Source organism: Labeo rohita, chromosome 17 (genome assembly GCF_022985175.1).
Source record: "Labeo rohita strain BAU-BD-2019 chromosome 17, IGBB_LRoh.1.0, whole genome shotgun sequence".
In the NCBI taxonomy this organism is placed as follows: domain Eukaryota; kingdom Metazoa; phylum Chordata; class Actinopteri; order Cypriniformes; family Cyprinidae; genus Labeo; species Labeo rohita.
In genome coordinates, this window is record NC_066885.1 from 7,740,288 (window position 1) to 7,758,820 (window position 18,533).

An 18,533-nucleotide genomic window follows, 5' to 3' on the forward strand; every position below is an offset into this window, starting at 1 on the left:
ATGGCTTGTTTAAACTGTAAATAGAGCAGCAAGATCACATAATCTTAGAACACAATGAACAGTAAACAGCTGTTTAAAGAGCCGAGACTCTAAATGGTGCGATGACGTTGTCTTGTTTAATAACTCCTAAAAATACTTAAAATATCTGTATTTCATATAAGCTTTTGCACAAGCAAGACCGTTTCATGACACTGTCAGGAATAAAAGCCACTAAGGATGGCAAATGCAAACGGTGGCATATCATTTGTATCTGAACACAGTGATGAGGCAGAAATGTAAAAAAGTAGGAAATCATTTGGTAGCCAGATATGGCATTACAAATTACTACACAGCAGAATCGGGTTGAAACGTCACTGAGCAGAACTGAAATGGAAAATGAGCCCTGTCAGCAAAATACAAAAGTCCCTCATTTCATGGTAGTAACTACACCTGTAATTATACTACATTTTTGACCTGCACTGAACATACAATAACATTAACTTTCCTCACATTTCAAATGACAGACAATACACCAACGTATCTGTTTTTAAACATCAAAAAGGTATTTAAATCATGATATACTGTACATAAAATGGCACTATTAAACTATTAAATGTCAGACTGCTATCCCGACCCCCTTGTCAGATCTTAGGTAGATCAGGCATGTTTTATGGTGTATTTGCCTTTCTGAAGCTGTGAGATGTAAAGTTTTGACTTGCTCCCATCGACTCGTTTGAACCAGACTTCATCGTGATTGATTGTGGTTATTATAGCACTGTTTGAAACAAAAAACAGGAGAAAAATAACTCACAAGTGCTGCAAAATAATCAATACAAGCTTGGTAATTCAGGATCCCTCACCTTGTAGGATACTCGTCTTTCTTGTCGATACATATGGCCTGTCCACGGTTGTACCATTCCCCGTCGTAAAACAACCGTCCGTCCTCAGAGCGGGCATTGTGCTGGTGTTTGTCACTTTTTGAAGAGACTACAATAAATTGTGCAAGTTCTACTGTTACTAATGTAACAAAAAAAAACACCCTTAAATGTTACATAATAAAGCACCTATCCACCTTTTTCTTTAATGGAGAAGTAAGCCTATGGGTGAGATTTCCAGTTCATTACCCACTATAGGGAAATAACTAGAAGAATAACAACATTTCCACTACAAACCAGTGGGTTAATAATTAAGAAAATATATTAAAATAACATGATGTAACACACCAATTTGCAGTATCAAGCAGCAAAATGAGCGGTTTTGTACAGCTAAAAATAGATGGACGCGGATGAGACAGGAAGCCTGACCCATAAAATGTACACATTTTCTTAGGGGAAGAAAAAGGTGAATAGGATAAACCAATATAACTGCAGTAACTTTAGGAACATGTCTATATTTAACTGGCATTTTGTTAATAGGTTACCACTTAGGAGTTAGATGGGATCAGTATGCACCAAAACTCCAGGAAGTTGGGGACTTAGAACAGAAGTATTTGTTCAAGGCCACTATAGTAAAAGGGAAATTGTACCACAGTTTACTTTTTTTTTCCAGCAGTGAATACTTCTATTCAGAGAGGACACATTAAATTACCCAAAGGTGACAGTAAATACATTTAGAATGTTACAAATGTTTTCCATTTCAAATAAATGCTGTTTTCGTTAACTTCTATTCATCAAAGAATTCTAAAAAATGATTTTAAGCAGTACATGATGTTGTTAACATTGACAATGAGATGTTTTTTTAACAGCAAATCAGCATATTAGACTGATTTCTGAAGGATCATGTGACACTGAAGAATAGAGTAATGATGCTGAAAATTCAGCTTTATAAATTATAATAATAAAATTACATTTTAAAATGTACACTACCAGTCCAAATTTTTTGGACAGTAAGATTTTTTAATGTTTTTTAAAGAAGTCTCTTCTTACCAAGTCTGATTTATTTGATCCAAAGTACAGCAAAAACAGTAAAATTGCGAAATATTTTTACTATTTTTTAAAATAACTGTTTTCTATTTCTATTTCTAAATTATTCCTGTGATCAAAGCTACATTTTCAGCATCATTACTTCATTCGTCAGTGTCACATGATTCTTCAGAAATGAAGGGGGCAAGAATGCTTTAAATTGATCGAAGGTAAAGATAAAGATATTTATAATAATGTTACAAAATATTTCTATTTCAGGTAAATGCTGTTCTCTTCTGCTGTTCTTCAACATAATAATAAATGTTTTTAAGCAGCAAAACAGAACATTAGAATGATTACTGAAGGATCGTGTGACTGGAGTAATGATGCTAAAAATTCAGCTTTAAATTACATTTTAAAATATATTAAATTAGAAAACATTTAATTTAGCAAAAATATTTTAAAATGTTACAGTTTTTGCTGTACTTTGGATCAAATAAATGTAGGCTTGATGAGCAGAAGAGACTTCTTTAAAAAACATTTTCAAATCCTACTGTTCCAAAACTTTTGACTGGTAGTGTATTAAAATAGAAAACAGTTTATTTTATAATGTAATAACATTTCACAATATTACGGTGTTTACTGTATTTTTGAACAAATAAATGCACTTAAAAAGTCATACCAAACTGTAGTATTTAATTTAACCATTATACAATAATAAATAAAGTAATATTTTAATAAATGAATAATGTACTTTAATATAGTTCTGAAATATAGCAGAAAATATGATCTTACCATCAGTCTTTACTCTGTGAGGTCCTAATGTTGCCATGGCCTACAAGATATTAACAAAATACATCAACTGCTTTACAGTAAAAAAGGTTTTATATAGAGGTGGGCAATATGACCAAAATCTTATATCACTTATAGTCTAAAATCTGTATTGGTTGACAAATTTCTAACAGTTAATCATGTCTACCAGTATGTTGCCCACCCCTAGTTTCATATAAAAGAATTGTTTTTGACAGCCTAACCTTTCTAATAGCAGTCCAGTCTTCCAGTATATCCAGGTCTTGCAGCATATAAACTATATATGGTCGTGCACATGTTAAGAAACTCGCAAATGATAGTTTCAAGAAAATTCTGGATAGATAGATTGTCCACCTTTTTCTTCAACAAGGAAGGCTATGGGTGACACTTCCAGTTCATTATCCACTATAGAAAAATAACGAGAAAAATAACAGCGTGCAGTAAACGGTAAAACTGTTTATACTTCAAACCAGTGTGCTCATAATTAAGATAATACATTAAAATAATATGGTAAGACACACCAGTCTGCTTTATCAGACAGAAAACGAGCTGTTTTGTACAGCTAAAAATAGCTGGATGCAGTTGAGACTGGAAACCAGGCCTGTAAAATTTACAAATGGCCACACCCACTCTTACAGGAAGAAAAAGGTGGATAGGTATGTACAACAGGTTGTAGTAAAGGATATCAGACACAACGACAGGCTTTTTCTTTTTGTCTGGACTGAAGGGATCTTTCTTCTTATTCTTTCTTGATTGTAACTCATCGTTCCAGAGCTCTGTAGGGGAAATACGACAAAGATTGTATAATTAACATGAAAAACAAAATGATTTGTGACAGTAATCACAATTCCAATACCTGAGGTAATATCTATACTGTGACGGTCTTCTTCCAAACGTCTGATCTTCTCCTCTAGTTCACTTTGAACCGTATCAAATAATAAAAGTTTTTCACTCTAGAGAGATAAAATGAACCAAATTAGAATTGTATTTTATTTTGTAAGTATGGTTAAATAGATGCCTGCTTTTAATGTGATAACTGGCAGAGTGCTATTAGAGAGAACAACAGCTTCAAGCAATATAAATACTCCAGTATGGCTGTTATGATTACTCAACAAGACATTTCAGACATGCACCATTGTTTAGGTAATAGCGGATTACATCTGTAAAGCTCACCTCCCAGTGTTGGAACGCTGCTTGGGTTTCACAGTCGTATTTGTTCTTTACTGATTCCAAGCACAACTCTCTATAGATACCTGTGTATGAATGTATTATTTCAACAATGAGATAATGCACTTTCTACCTAATAAAACATATAAATGCACAGTTTCAAAGAACAATAATCTTATGTTCAGATCAGACATCAGACCAACCTGCAACTTTAGTTCGAATTTGCATGTTCTCCTGAAGATTTGCAAGGGGTTCTAGGTACTCTGGTGCCTTTCCTGACATAACCTCCTGAAGTTTGGCATCAACTTGACTCAATCTTTCTTTATATAACCTAAGGAAAGCATGCACACTTAGTAAACATAATGATAAAGTTCATATGCAATTACATACATGTCAATTACATACATTTATGCACAGGTTGAAAACAAACAAGAAAATGGTACATACTGGTCTTTGAGGTCAGTGAACTGTTTTTCTAGATTAGTCATTTCATCAATGCATTCCATCCTTCTCCTTTCACAGTCTTCATCGTCCATTTCTGTAATTAAAAAAATTCAAAAAAATTTTTTAAAACAAAATAAAAAAAAAAAAAAAAAAAAAAAATTCTTTAAAGGAATAGTTCACCCAAAAATTACAATTAGCTGAACATCAGGACATCTAAGATGTAGATGAGTTTGTTTCTTCATCTGTACAGGTTGGAGAAATTTAACATTGCATCACTTGCTTACCAGATCATCTACAGTGAATGAGTACCCTCAGAATAAAAGTGCAAAAAGCTCATAAAAACATCAGAATAATCCACAAGTAATCCATACAACTCCAGGCCAGCAATTATGGTAACATATTGTTAAGCAAAAGGCTCCATCAGTACATTTGGCTAAAAGTGTGAGTCTTCTATCCTTAAAGCAGAAGTCCACTTCCAGAACAAAAATTTACAGATAATGTACTCACTCCCTTGTCATCCAAGATGTTCAGGTCTTTCTTTCTTCAGTTGTAAAGAAATAATGTTGTTTTTTGAGGAAAACACTTCAGGATTTTTCTCCATATAATGGACTGATATGGTGCCCTGAGTTTAAACTTCCAAAATGCAGTTTAAATGTGGCTTCAACCGATCCCAAATGCAGTTGTAAATGATCCCAGCTGAGTAAGAACGGTCTTATCTAGCGGAATGAACTGTTATTTTCATTTAAAAAAAAAATACAATTTAAATACTTTTTAATCTCAGATGCCCGTCTTGTCTAGCTCTGCCTGAACTCTGTGTTTTCTGGCTAAAGACAGTTAGGGAATGTTAAAAAACAATCGTATTTTCTGCCTCAATTTCAAAAATCATTTCAAAATGATCCTACATCACTGCAGAAGTTCTGACTCAGTCTTTGCAACGTGAACATGCAAAGATCAAACACCCTTAACAAAAACAGCAATATAGGATGATTTTGAACTTGAGGGAGAACATGAGATGGGAGTTTTCCGACATACCCTAACTGTCATGAACCAGAAAAAAAAAAAAAAAAAAAAAAAAAAAAAAACCGTCCAGGCAGAGTAACAACCGCATTTTGGTTCAAACTCGGGGCACCTTAGAAGTCCACTATATAGAAAAACACTGAAAAGTTTTCCTCAGAAAACATAATTTCTTTATAACTGAAGAAATGCATTACTTGTTGATTATGCATCTTCTCATTCACAAGACAATAATTGATAGACTGGAGTCGTGTGGATTACTTGTGATGTTTTAATCATCATTCTTATTCTGACGGCACCCATTCACTGCAGAAGATCCAACAGTTAAGCAAGTGATGTAACGTTAATGCTAAATCTCTCCAAATCTGCACGTCTTTATCTACTCCTATATATCTACATAGTCGAAATCAAAAGTCTCATGCGCACCTGAACTTTCCCCATCTTCAGAGACAGAAGAGCTCTCTGTATCCTCATCTTCTGAGCTACTCCCCTCTTGCTCTGCGAAATCCACCTCCATCTCTTCATGGTTGCTCTCCTTCTTTTCTCTCGAGTGCACTGGCATCCCGTCTGTTTTTAAACTAAGACTACCGAGAAATCTACTCAACTACGTCTCAGCTTTAAGTCAATCTTTTATGTGAGCAGATGTGTTTGTTAGCTTGATGTTATTGCTAAAAACAAAACAGAGACATGAACATGTAGGTGTATCATGCTAACAAACGTTCAAATCCTGCACATATCCAGTAGTTGTCGATTAGTTTGATGAAATCAAAACAGGAAGCTCTTGCTTATTAAATCGCTTTACCTGCTTTAATATTTTTGTAAACAACAAAAAACCCCCTCTGTTTTGCTTTTTTTAAGCCATGCTACTCTCTGAAAAGCTGGGACACTGGCGCGGAATGTGCGCTGTTGTAGCACTCTGGGGGTTGTAGTTTTTATGGTGACACTGATCCTTCCGGTAGTATTGTTCGTAGTGGACTAACGAACTACAGTTCCCCGTCGTCACTCGTCCTATGGAGAGCGTGTTTACGACTATAAAAACAGGCTGTATAAATCAATGGACGACTGGATGAAATAATTGTGTTTTTTTTAAATAGCTGTATTGTAAATTCCTACTTATTACTATTTAATTTAATTTTGGAACAGAGTTGTTGTTACCCAATTTCTTTTTTATACAGTTTTACAATGCAACAATAATTCAGGATCTTCAAACATTATTAAATAACCCTCTTTCTTTTAACGTATGTTTTTTTTTTAAATGTCAAGTTTTATTTATTTATTCTCAAATGAATATGCCAAACAAAATAACAAAATAATAGGTTATAACTTATGGAGAAAACAAATACATTTATATGTATTTTTATTTATTTATTTATGAAAAATAAACAATGAGGATAAAGCTTGACATTTTATAAAAAATAAATATATAATAAAAATATTTATAAAAATAAAACATAAAAAAGTGGTTAAATGCTGATGTTAAATTCATTATTTCGTAAAGTAATAGTTCAGATATACATAATAATCAGAAATACATAATATAAACATTCTAAAAATATTTTTTTGTATTTTATGCATTTTTTCAGTCAACCACTGTCTATTTGTTTTTGTTTTTTCCTGCAGAGACAGTAGTCAGTCTTGAAGACATGAGCATGATGAATTGATATAGTAATTCGGTTTTAACAAATAGATATTTATTCTTTATTAAGCCACAAAGACAAAACATACAATAAAAAATAGAAGACGGTATATCAGTTAAAATAGCGTACATAAAATAGATATAAAACAAATATATATAACAACACAACTGTTGGGGGTAACACATTGCAAGTAACGTGAGTTATGTAATCAGATTACTTTTTCAAGTAACTAGTAAAGTAATGCATTACTTTTTAATTTACAAGAAAATATCTTTTACTTTTTTAAAAAAAGTATTTTTTTCTCATTTATTGATTGAAAGCTCTCCTGTCCCCATACTGAGAGAAATCGGAAGTTAGATTCTTAGTTACTTTAGTTCTAGAATAAATGTGAACATGTATTAATTCATCTCACTCACCAAAATAAATAAATAAATAAAACAGATTCCTCAAAATGGATAAAAACAGTGAAATGCAACTCAGAATATTTCCCTTACTGTTGAACTTTCTTCTTCTGGGAGGCTTTTGGTGTAAAAAGCCTTTTACATTTGCCAAAAATAAAACTTTTTTTATATTAAAAACAAACAAGCCCAGCCCAGATTTTAAAAGTAACGCAAAAGTAACGTAACACATTAATTTCCATAAAAGTAACTAAGTAACGTAATCGGTTACTTTTTAGGGAGTAACGCAGTATTGTAATTCGTTATTTTTAAAAGTAACTTTTTAAAGTAACCTATAAAAAATTCTGATGTGTGATTACGCTTCATATGACGTCTGAGCGTTGAATGACTCTGGCCTCGATTAAGGTGTTTTTCATGTCGCGTCCTCCGCCATGTTTTCAGATCTTCAGAGAGGTGTGTAGTTCACAAGACACACACACAGAGGAGGGCTGGCTGCTCTTTTCTTTTGTCTGACCTCCTCTGCAAAAATGCACGCCTCACCTCTATTTCCTCACGTTTCCTTACAACCCATAACACCTTTTGAGCCGTAAATTTGACAACCCCTTCCATGTTTGAGGGAATTAACGGAAGATTATCATTAGCTCCTCAAAACATCTCGGAATGTTCTCCAAAAAACCTCATGGAGATGTCAGGAAATCGACACAGAAAGTGCTGGACCCCAAGAAGGACGTGCTGACAAGATTGAAACATCTGAGAATCGTTATTGGTGAGAAATTACATTATTTGTATTCATTTTTTGGTGTCAGTGTTGCTTTGCAGGGAGCTAATATGCTATATGGAGAATGAAGCCACCATCAGCAATAGGGTGTTTACCTGTGTTTTTTGTTTTAAAACATTTGACAATTATTGACAAGTTTGCTTTTAGAAGTGTTGTCAGATGTGCAGTGGTTTTATAGTGTTTTGTGTCGTTCTTTTGTGTGGTTGAGTGTTTTTATGTCTTTGCAGTGGGTGTTGTTTTGATATGACACATGCATTGGTTTCACTCGAACCTCTTTAAATGTCAATCTGTTGAGCAGATGTTCTGCACGCACATTTTGAATTATTTTGTAATTAAGTTTAATGGTTATTCTGTCTGCAAGTGCAATTAAATAATTGACATTTCCCTTGTAAGGTTTATTAAGCTGAGTATTCATGTGCATAATGTAAATAGAATAAATATATATGGAAATCAAATCAGCAAGACATGTGCATTTAGCTGTGGGAATTGTAAATAAAAAATATATTTATTTATTTGCACACTTTTGCTAAAACGTGCAATATGCGTAAATTAAAAAGTAATTAAAATAAATCTCATTGTTTAAAGATCTGGATTCCCATTTAAGACTTTAAGCCAAAGCAATTGGGAAAAACTATAAATGCAGTTGTCATCTCTCAGTATCAACAGGAATTGTCAAGTCCATTGTCTTTTCATTCGTAATACAATAAAGGAAAAAGATTCTTCTTGGCCACTATAGATTAGTTCATGTTTTGGGTGGGGGACAGCAAAGATATGGTTCTTCAGGACTGGGTGGGACGTCACAGAATAGCAGAAATAAACCAGCACTTCCTTTGGGATTTGTTAAGGAAGTCAGAGAAGGAGTCCATCTCAGGCCGGTTGCCTCAGATTCCTGAGTTGTTTAGCTTTAAAGCTGCTCTGACTTCCTGAATGTTGGACATGAGGATGGTTTATGTAACATGGCAGATTCTTCAGTGAAGATGCAGTGTCCGTGTTTAAAGAGTACTGTTTGAGATGTTGGCCTGCCCTGTAGTCATTACTGTCCAATCACAACCCGGTTTCCTGAATTGCTTTCTGCTGTGTTATCTGGCTTCCTGGTGCCATTGTGTTACGCCAATGCTTGTTTTGAAAATGAAAACTATGTGATGTTGCTATGAATGGTGAGGAAACTACCTCCATCACAGTGAAAAAGGATTGTTAAAATTTAATTGTGTCTATGATTGTTTCATAGTAACAGTTGTGGAACATCAAACACTTTTTATTTATGTTGTAATATGACTAATTATTTTTTAAGGTGTATTTCAAAAAGAGAAGTAAATAAAAAATAATAGGTATTTCAAAGAATTACATTATAGCCTCACTACATTGTACTGTTTGCATGGCAGAAAATCGTATTATTACTCCTGTCCTCAGTGTCACATGATCCTTCAGAAATCATTCTAATATGCTTACTTGTTTTTTTTTTTTATTATTATTATTATTATCAGCATTGTTCTGCTTAATATTAGAGTTTGTGGAAACCTTGATAACTTTTTTTTTTTTTTTTAACTGTTTCTTCATGAACAAGATGTTCAAAATAGCAGCTTTTATAGCTGCCAGTGAAAGATTTTTAATGTTTCTTTTGCTTCCTGAGCCTGCATTTATTTGAAGTACAGCAAAAACAGTGTAATTTTGAAATATTTTTACTATTTAAAATAACTGTTTTCTGTTTGAATATATTTTAAAATGTAATTTATTGCTGTGATCAAATCTAAATTTTCAGCATCTTTATACTCCAGTCTTTGTCACATAATCCTTCAGAAATCATTCTAATATGCTGATTTGCTCTTCAAGAAACATTTTTTATCATTATTATTATCAATATTTAAACCGTTAAGTACATTTCTTTCTGGATTCATTGATGAATGGAAAGATCCAAAGATCAGCATTTAATAATACTTTTATTTATCAAGGGTGCTTTAAATGGATCAAAATGGATGATAAAGACATTAACAATGTTACAAAAGATTTCTGTTTCTGATAAATGGTGTTCTTCTGAACTTTATATTCATCTAAGAAACCTGAAGAAATTCTACTGAGCTGTTTTCAACATGATAACATTAATAGTAAAATTTTTTGAGCAGCAAATCAGAATATTAGAATGATTTCTGAAGGATCATGTGACTGGAGCAATGATGCTAAAAAATCTGCTTTGAAATCACAGGAATAAATTACATTTTAAAATATATTCATATAGAAAACAGTTACTTTAAATAGCAAAAACATTCCAGATTTTACTGTTTTTTGCTGTACTTTGGATCAAATAAATGGTGAGCAGAAGAGACATTTTTAAAATGAGACTGGTAGTGTATAAATTTTAAAACATTATAAACAGTCACTTTTGATCAATTTAACTTATCCTTGCTGGATAAAAGTATTAATTTCCTATTTAAATCTTACTTACTCCAAAGTTTTGAATGGTAGTGTACCTGCACAAAGCACCAAAGTGAATATGAAAAAGATTGCATATATAAGTAAGTTTAAATGCACTAAACGTAAAGAATTACAAAATATTATGCTATCATGACCCAGATATTGATTTAATGTTGTATCACCAAGTCCCTTGCTGATTCAGCTCTAAATTTTGCAGCTTTGGGACATTTTTATTATGTCCGTTTTTCTAGGTTTAACATTTACATATGAAACACTATTCATTTTACACATCCACTCATTATGGCCTAGATCAGACCCTGTGCACAACAGCTTTTGTGCATTGGGGGACCTGAGGAAGTGCAGTGTAGCCTAAATAAACGGATGGGTGTGTATGCAGAGAAATGGCTCTGATAGGAAGCACAATGTTTGAGATTATGTTTAAGAACTACCTGTTATTTGAATGCAAGTAGGACTGTTATGAACTGTATGAACTATTTTGTTCAGACTTTAGTCTGCTGAAGTTCTGCATCACTACACTAGCCTTTTGTGCACTAGAGCAGTCTGCATCTTTAGCATGCTGCGCTTGAGAATTGCTGATGTGAACAACAGTCATATTTTATGTAAAGTCAATCATTAAAAGGGCTCTCAACAGATTGCCGCACACTCAGTAACTTGTGAACTACCACAGATCTTATGGTTTTTTGATGCTGATATTGAAATGACTGCATTGTTATTACTTGTACACACACTTAGAATTTGTCCTGCACCATTGATGAGGCATACTGTTACCTTTCTAAGAAATATTGACTTTGCATATTGGATGTTAAAAATAATCCCATAGACTTGCGTTATTTTTACTTGGGTTATAAAGTGTCTACCAAGCAACCTCTCAAAATACCTTAGCAACCACATGGCAACATCCTGGCATCAAAAGGATTTAAGTCTGCACCCTAATACATTGTGCATTCTTTTAGAATGACAGTTTGGGAGTGTCTGTGGCATTGCTCTTTTCATGGTGTTCAGTTCATCTTTAAAGATGAGGGCCATTATCTTTGAGTGATTCTAATACACCGTCAGGCACTTGGGCTCGCTGCTGTGTTCTATTTTAGATCACAAATATTTCCGACAGCCAGTGTAGCACCATCCGTTGGTCTGTTCTTTCTCATGTTGTGTAGTTTCAGCCAAATTCCCCTCCGTCTGTCTGTTCTCAAAGGTTTTTGAAATACACCACAATCTGTAAAATTCAAAGAGCTTTGGTTCACTACTGCACTGTTAGTCATTGTCAGCTTAAATAAGAGAAGCACGTTGTAAGGATTTATGTATGTAACTGAGTACCCAAAATGTTCAAATTATTAATAAAGAAAAAATTCAAATTGTTCATAAATAATAATAGCTATTAATATAGTATTAATAATATGTATTTAGTAGGGATACCCCCTAATAATCGACTAACCATTAGTCAACGTGAAGAGACTTGGTCGACCAAAAATGTATTAGTTGTTTAGTTGCAGAAAAAAAAATCTACAGGAAGTGGTGAAGTCACGCAGTCTGTAATGAACAGATCGTTAACGTGGTAATATGTGACCCTGGACCACAAAACCAGTCTTAAGTAGCACTGGTGTATTTGTAGCAATAGCAAAAAATACATTGTATGGGTCAGAATTATTGATTTTTCTTTAATGCCAAAAATCATTAGTATATTAGGTAAAAATCTTATTCAATTAAGTTATTTTGTAAATTTCCTACTGTAAATATATCAAAACTTACATTTTGATTAGTAATATGCATTGCTAAGAACTTCATTTGGACAACTTTAAAAGCGATTTTCTCAATATTTTGATTTTTTTTTTTGCACCCTCAGATTCCAGATTTTCAAATAGTTGTATCTCAGCCATAATATTGTCCTGTCCTAACAAATCATACATCAATGGAAAGCTTATTTATTCAGCTTTCACATGATGTATAGATCTCAAATTCAAAAAAATGTACACTTATGACTGGTTTTGTGGTCCAGGGTCACATATAGTACATTGGGCAAGACATCCATACGCTCACCTATCATTCATCGACCTCAAATATGGCTTTTCATCTGAAAGATGTATGTAGTAGCAACTTCACATGGCAGCTTAATCTAATGCTAACCTAAAAAAAAGTTCAGAAATGTGTGGAAGCTAAACAGTACTGCACTTACTACATGAGAGATGAAGGCACCAGTGCCGTCACTTGCACTTAAAATACTCCATTTTTGGTCATACAGATAAAAGTAATACATATATTTTGAATCTGTATGTTTATGTTTATTTGTGTTCATTCAGAATAACAACGAAACGTTGCACTTTTGTAAAATAATTAAAACGAACAGGATGTGCTTACTGCCGTCTCAGTCTCTGTGAACTTGAGCACGAAACATCTGAACTCCATGTAGACTTGCCTTACAGACATGAAAATATATATAGAGGGTAAAATGTCTACTTTTAAATAAGACAATTCAAAAAGCACACAAATATTCTCAGATTATGTAATCCGTATAAAATGTGCATACAGGCGCATCCACTACTGCAGAGATGACAAGTCAGTGTCGCCAACTTCATATCTTAAGCCAAAAACAAAGAAAGCACTAGTTTATCATATTGAAACGTTAATGCAGTCTCCTCGCTGTTATTCCTTGACGTTATGATTTATATGCTTTATTAATATATGTGTGACTAATAGTCGACTAATGCTTAAAATGAATGACTACTAGTAGACCAGAAAAATCTTTAGTCGAGGGCAGGCCTAGTATTTAGAAATTTTGTATTTTATTATAGCATTATAATTTTTGACATTCCTATATAGCATATAACTGTAGTCAATTACTAGAGCTGGGTAAAAAATCTCAATTTAATCGATTCTCATTTTTATGAAACAATATCGATTCTTAAATCCCAAGAATCGGTTAGTCTAGCCTGTTTTTAGTTTATGAATGGAACATTGTAGCGCACCTCTCATCCAGTAAATTGTAATAAGCTTTGTGCTTTGTTACTTTTGATATGAAACAGTCTCAGATTTCAAATTCTGTCCATTTTATTACAGTTTTCAAACAATAAATGCTGTTTTGGTGCTGTTTAATGTTGAGTGATGGATCGCTGTCGCGCCTTATTTCAAGAAAATCAACATGATCATCTTCGCCACTTTAATATCAGTTTCAGGAAATACGTCAATATAACAGCTTGTAAACAGTGTCATGTAACATCACATTTACCTCAGAAAAAAAAAACACATTCAGTGACCATAAACTCGTTAGTGAACTAGAAAAATGAACTCTAGAGAGAAGCATTTTGCTAAATCTATGCAGCATATAACATATTAATTACATTTTTTTTTTACTTTTCTTCAGTATTAAAGTTTGAATAAATTCATCATGTTTTTATAACAACCACCATTTAAATGTTTGTTTCAAAAAATCAATTGGAGTAGAAATATAATTATGCAATTTAAAGTTAAAGATTATTTTTTGTTTCATTTAGTATTATAATTTTAACCTTCAATATTATAGTAATGTAGTACCAACTGACTCTCATGTATATCTTACAGCGTTAGTTGAGAGAATTTTTTGTCCTTGAGAAAATTTGCCATGTACTTTACCTGATATATATCCAAAATAATCAACATTGAATCGAAATCAAATCACAAGCGTATAAAGCATAATTGAATCAAATCATGAAAAAACCTAGCCCTATCAAATTAGTATTGATATGTAAGTCAAAAAGTAATGTTTAGCAATGTGACAATTATATTTTGTTTTAGTTGCACATCTCTAATAATGCCTTATCAATAGGGTCTTTTTGAAAATGAGTCAGTTTTTAAAAATGGCAATAACAAAACATTTGCATGCTTTCTTGTATATTTCTCATATGTTTCTTCTATTTCTATGTATTCTTTTTATGAAAGACAGTCTCTTTCTGTAGGTTGCAGGCAAGACTGAATCATTCACAGAGTATTTTTACTAGTCGATTATTTGTGCACATCTCTAGTATGCCCAAAGCGACTTGCTGAACAAGTATGACTCCTCCACTGCTTATGCTGTCTCCGTAATGACTGAATTAACCCTTGGTCTGAATATGTATCAGTGTTTATCTGGACCTGGTCCCTTTCTTGGCTCTGGCGTTCATGCTGTCTCACAGCTCTATAAACAGACTGGAGCATGCACTTGTCTGAGGTCGCTGGATGCTGCGGGAACAAGCGACCAGGACCAGCTGCATTAGGGGTGATGAGTGGAGCTGGACTGCGTGGAGGAGCTTTAAAGCACAAATATTGACTTGTGTTGCTGGGCTGCAGGTTTCAATAGACTTCAGCATCAGTAAAGAGACCCTGAGTGCTTAAAGAGACAGATTTAATGCTGGACAGATTGTGTGCATGAAAGAGAAACAAAGCAAAAGGGAAACTGTACACAGTACACAATGTTTGTTTCTCAAGATCTTGGAGATCTTTTGATCTAAAGGTTGATGCATAAATGCCTGAAATTTGTTTTGAGGATTAAATTTAAAGCTGTTTTCTTCATAAAACTGACATTTTAATTAAGCTGTGCTTAGGATATTAAACATGAGTTGGATCAGATAGCGAAGCAAAGGCAACAACAAGTGTGCATTTGTGTGCTTTTGTAGTACTTCCCACGCCACAGTCACCTTTATCTTGTTTATTGAAGTTTGTAGGACATGGTTCTCTGTAAAACCACTGAGAGTCACAATTAAAATGTATATGAATTGAAAATATTTTTATCCATATTTATACATCAGATGACTCAACTAGAAAATAAAAAAAAATCCAGATAATTTGGTTTCATGCAACGGCAGTACAGAAGCTGGTTATTTTATTTTTAAACAACAAGTTGGCTTCAAATCACTCTTAATATATTTCTCACACAATATTAACAAGCCATTATGCGTGAAAATATGTAGCTGCTTTTACATTTATTCAATGGGGTCCATTGCAGTGGACTTATCATATTTGGGGGTTCTTGGTATCCAATCATTTGTAAACTTTTGAATTAAAAGCTTCTCTGAGAGGGTTTGTCAGTACTTGTCAAGTATTCACACAATAAAATGCTTTCCCAGTAGTTGCATTTCAATTATTTGAGCCAGTAAGAAAATAATTCAGTTTTAAATTGTATAATTGTACAGAAGTGATTTCAGAAAAAAACAACAATTTGATTCATTGTTGTTTTGATTTTGTAGAAAATGCGGAGCCTGCTGAACTCAAACACCTCTTTGAGCAGAATTACTCCCACATCTACTATGTGTTCTTTGAAAACTTCATCACCATCGAGGTTAACCTGAAACAGAAAGGTAAGACCTGCCGCGCTTCATTTCATCTCTCACCCACTGTTTCATGAGAATGTTGTTTGATAGCTTAATGTTTTTCAGGGTTCGATTGCATTGTTTTTCAGCTGGCCTACTCATTTTGTGCTCAGCATACACACAGTCAGAAGTCACAGTGTTAATGAGCAAGTTTCCATGAAATGGCTTGTTATGACGAAAATTAGCCAGCCCCCAGTTAGCCATGTCCGGTCACACAGGCTCATTATAGTGCACAGAGAGCGCAGCCAGTGTTTCGGAACACTGCACAGTTGCTCATTGAGTATTCAGAGAGCTGCTCACTGCCTTTGACCTCTCATTTCATGTCTTAACATTTTGTCTTACTCTGCTGCAACTATGGTTCAGATTGTTTTCCTTGCTCTGTACAAGGTGTTGTCCCAGTTATGTTTGTATCCCTATGTACTTTCTTTATAATTTCAATTTTAGGTAGTTTGTCTTTATTTTATAGGACAGGAAAGAAAGGCTGAGAGAGATCAGCTTTGACTTTTGACACTTACTATGACACTTAATATGCATTCTTGTGTTAGCCTTTGTGCCAGTAAAAACAATGTTATTGTTTAGATAGTTGGCTAGAAGCATTGAGAGTTTAAGTTTAACTTGTTCAGCAAGACAGTTGTACCACCATTATAGTAGCTGAACTAAAAGAGAATAGAACTGTAGGAGGATATTGCTTGTTTGACAACATTTGCACTGCATTATGAATTAATTTCTGATGCAATTCTGAATTCAACCTTGAAAAGCTTCTGAAGCATAGTAGGTTGATGTATATTAATAGAAAAAGGATTATTGAAAAAGAACAACATATAAGACAGGAATTTAGATCTATCCATTGGTTGTTGATTGAATGGAGGCAGATTTGAATGCAAGTTGTAGTCAGTCGTAAAAAATTTAGGGTTTAAGTGGTCAAGTCCGGCATATGTCGTTTCACCAGTTTCATCAATTGCAAGGTGAGAAAAAAAATGCAGTGGATACACTACCAGTCAAAAGTTTTTGAACAGTAAGATTTTAATGTTTTAATATTTGAATATATTTTAAAATGGAATTTATTGCTGTGATCAAATCAAAATTTTCAGAATAATTACTCCAGTCTCTAGTGTCGCATAATCCTTCAGAAATCATTCTAATGTGCTGATTTGCTGTTCAAGAAACATTTATTATTATTATTATTATTATTATTATTATTATTATTAATAATATTAGAATGATTTCTGAAGGATCATGTGACCAGATTTAGCTTTGAAATGACAGCAGTAAATTACATTTTAAAATATCAAATAGAAAACGGTTATTTTAAATAGTAAAAATAGTTTTAAACTGTGCTATACTTTGTATCAAATACAGGCTTGGTGAGCAGTAGAGACTTCTTTAAAAACATTAAAAATCTTACTGTTCAAAAACTTTTGACTGGTAGTGTGCATGAATAAATTATTCGCAATAAGATCTATAACATGCATTTAGTAAATAGGTGGGGTTAATTTCCATGTCATGCTATGACAACAGAAAATCTGTTAGGGCTTTAATCGCTTTTTTTGTCTGGCTTTACTTTGTGCACATCTTTCAATAAAATTGATTAAACGATTGTTTTGAGCTACTGGTCTTGATGCCACATGTTGAGCGTCCCATGTTTCCAGCAGAGATACGTAATCCTTGTTTGTTGAGCTATTAATAGCAGCCCTGTGGGTTTCTGTGATCCCTTGGTGACGTTCAGTATGTTTTGTGTTCGTTTTTCTTTTTTCTGCAGGTCACAAATCGCAACGAGAAGAGCTCGATTCTATTCTTTTTATATTTGAGGTAAGAAATGTAGATAATTAACACACTCTCTCCTGTGTCAACTCCTCTCCTTCACGTACTCCTATCTGGTGCGTTATAAATGTTTACATTGTTAGGTGAACGATTCACTAAGTTCATATTTACTGAGGCATCAATTTCCTTCAGTAATGTGATCATTGATAAGGGAGATTGACATGCACCTGACAGATAACTGTAAGTCACTCGAACAAAAAACAGGTGTTCTTTGCCGCACCCTAAATGCTTCTTATGAGTCACGGCATAGCTTTTGCTTACCTGGTATGCCCCTATGGGCTATTTGTAATGGTTGAAGGCTGGAGTAGACACTTCAGATGCCCCGTCATGACGAGACAGGCGTGATGTCTGCGTGTAGGAGAGCTATTGCAACATCCCAGCCTGTTAGTAATGCGTGTTTGCACAAATCTGTTCATCTGTTTTGAAATGTAAAAATGTGCTACACTCAGAACAGTTTTCTATCTCTTGTTACATTGATTGGGATGTTTAAATACATGTACTAACATGAGTACGTATAAAGACACATCTGTCATCAAATCCATGTGCTTACTTTGCAGAAAATCCTACAGCTGTTACCAGAGCGAATACAAGGAAGATGGCAGTTCCACAGCATAGGTGAACATTTCTACCTTTTTTAAAGCTGCTGTTTAAAAGTTAGGGGTAGATACACTGCCAGTCAGATTTTTTTTTGTTTTTCAGATAAGTCTCTTCTGATCACCAAGCCTGCAATTATTTGATCCACAGTACAGCAAAAACAGTACAATTTTGAAATATTTTTGCTGTTTAGCTATTTACTATTTGACTTGTTACTATTATAAAGTAACTACATGCGACTGATT

The 18,533-nt window shown here is 33.7% G+C and overlaps 2 protein-coding genes across 9 annotated transcripts in view; one reads left to right on the top strand and one right to left on the bottom strand.

Moving 5' to 3' along the window:
- Window positions 1-243: 243 nt before the first annotated feature.
- Window positions 244-6,230, bottom strand: brms1la (BRMS1 like transcriptional repressor a). Its single transcript, XM_051134175.1, has 11 exons — window positions 6,118-6,230; window positions 5,742-5,983; window positions 4,305-4,395; window positions 4,061-4,188; window positions 3,864-3,943; window positions 3,547-3,643; window positions 3,377-3,466; window positions 2,915-2,979; window positions 2,676-2,715; window positions 840-966; window positions 244-754 (listed from the first exon to the last, which is right to left on the bottom strand). Exons 2-11 carry the CDS (start codon window positions 5,875-5,877, stop codon window positions 637-639), a joined length of 972 nt encoding a protein of 323 aa, XP_050990132.1. The 5' UTR covers window positions 5,878-5,983; window positions 6,118-6,230; the 3' UTR covers window positions 244-636.
- A 1,552-nt stretch (window positions 6,231-7,782) lies between these two features.
- Window positions 7,783-18,533, top strand: part of ralgapa1 (Ral GTPase activating protein catalytic subunit alpha 1) — a 94,328-nt gene continuing 83,577 nt past the window's right edge. For all 8 annotated transcript variants that reach the window (XM_051133067.1, XM_051133060.1, XM_051133064.1 and 5 more), the window contains exons 1-4: window positions 7,783-8,116; window positions 15,751-15,861; window positions 17,633-17,682; window positions 18,252-18,309. In XM_051133067.1, the coding sequence (XP_050989024.1) occupies window positions 8,011-8,116; window positions 15,751-15,861; window positions 17,633-17,682; window positions 18,252-18,309 (325 nt within the window). In that variant the 5' untranslated portion in view covers window positions 7,783-8,010. The remainder of the gene's footprint in view (window positions 8,117-15,750; window positions 15,862-17,632; window positions 17,683-18,251; window positions 18,310-18,533) is intronic.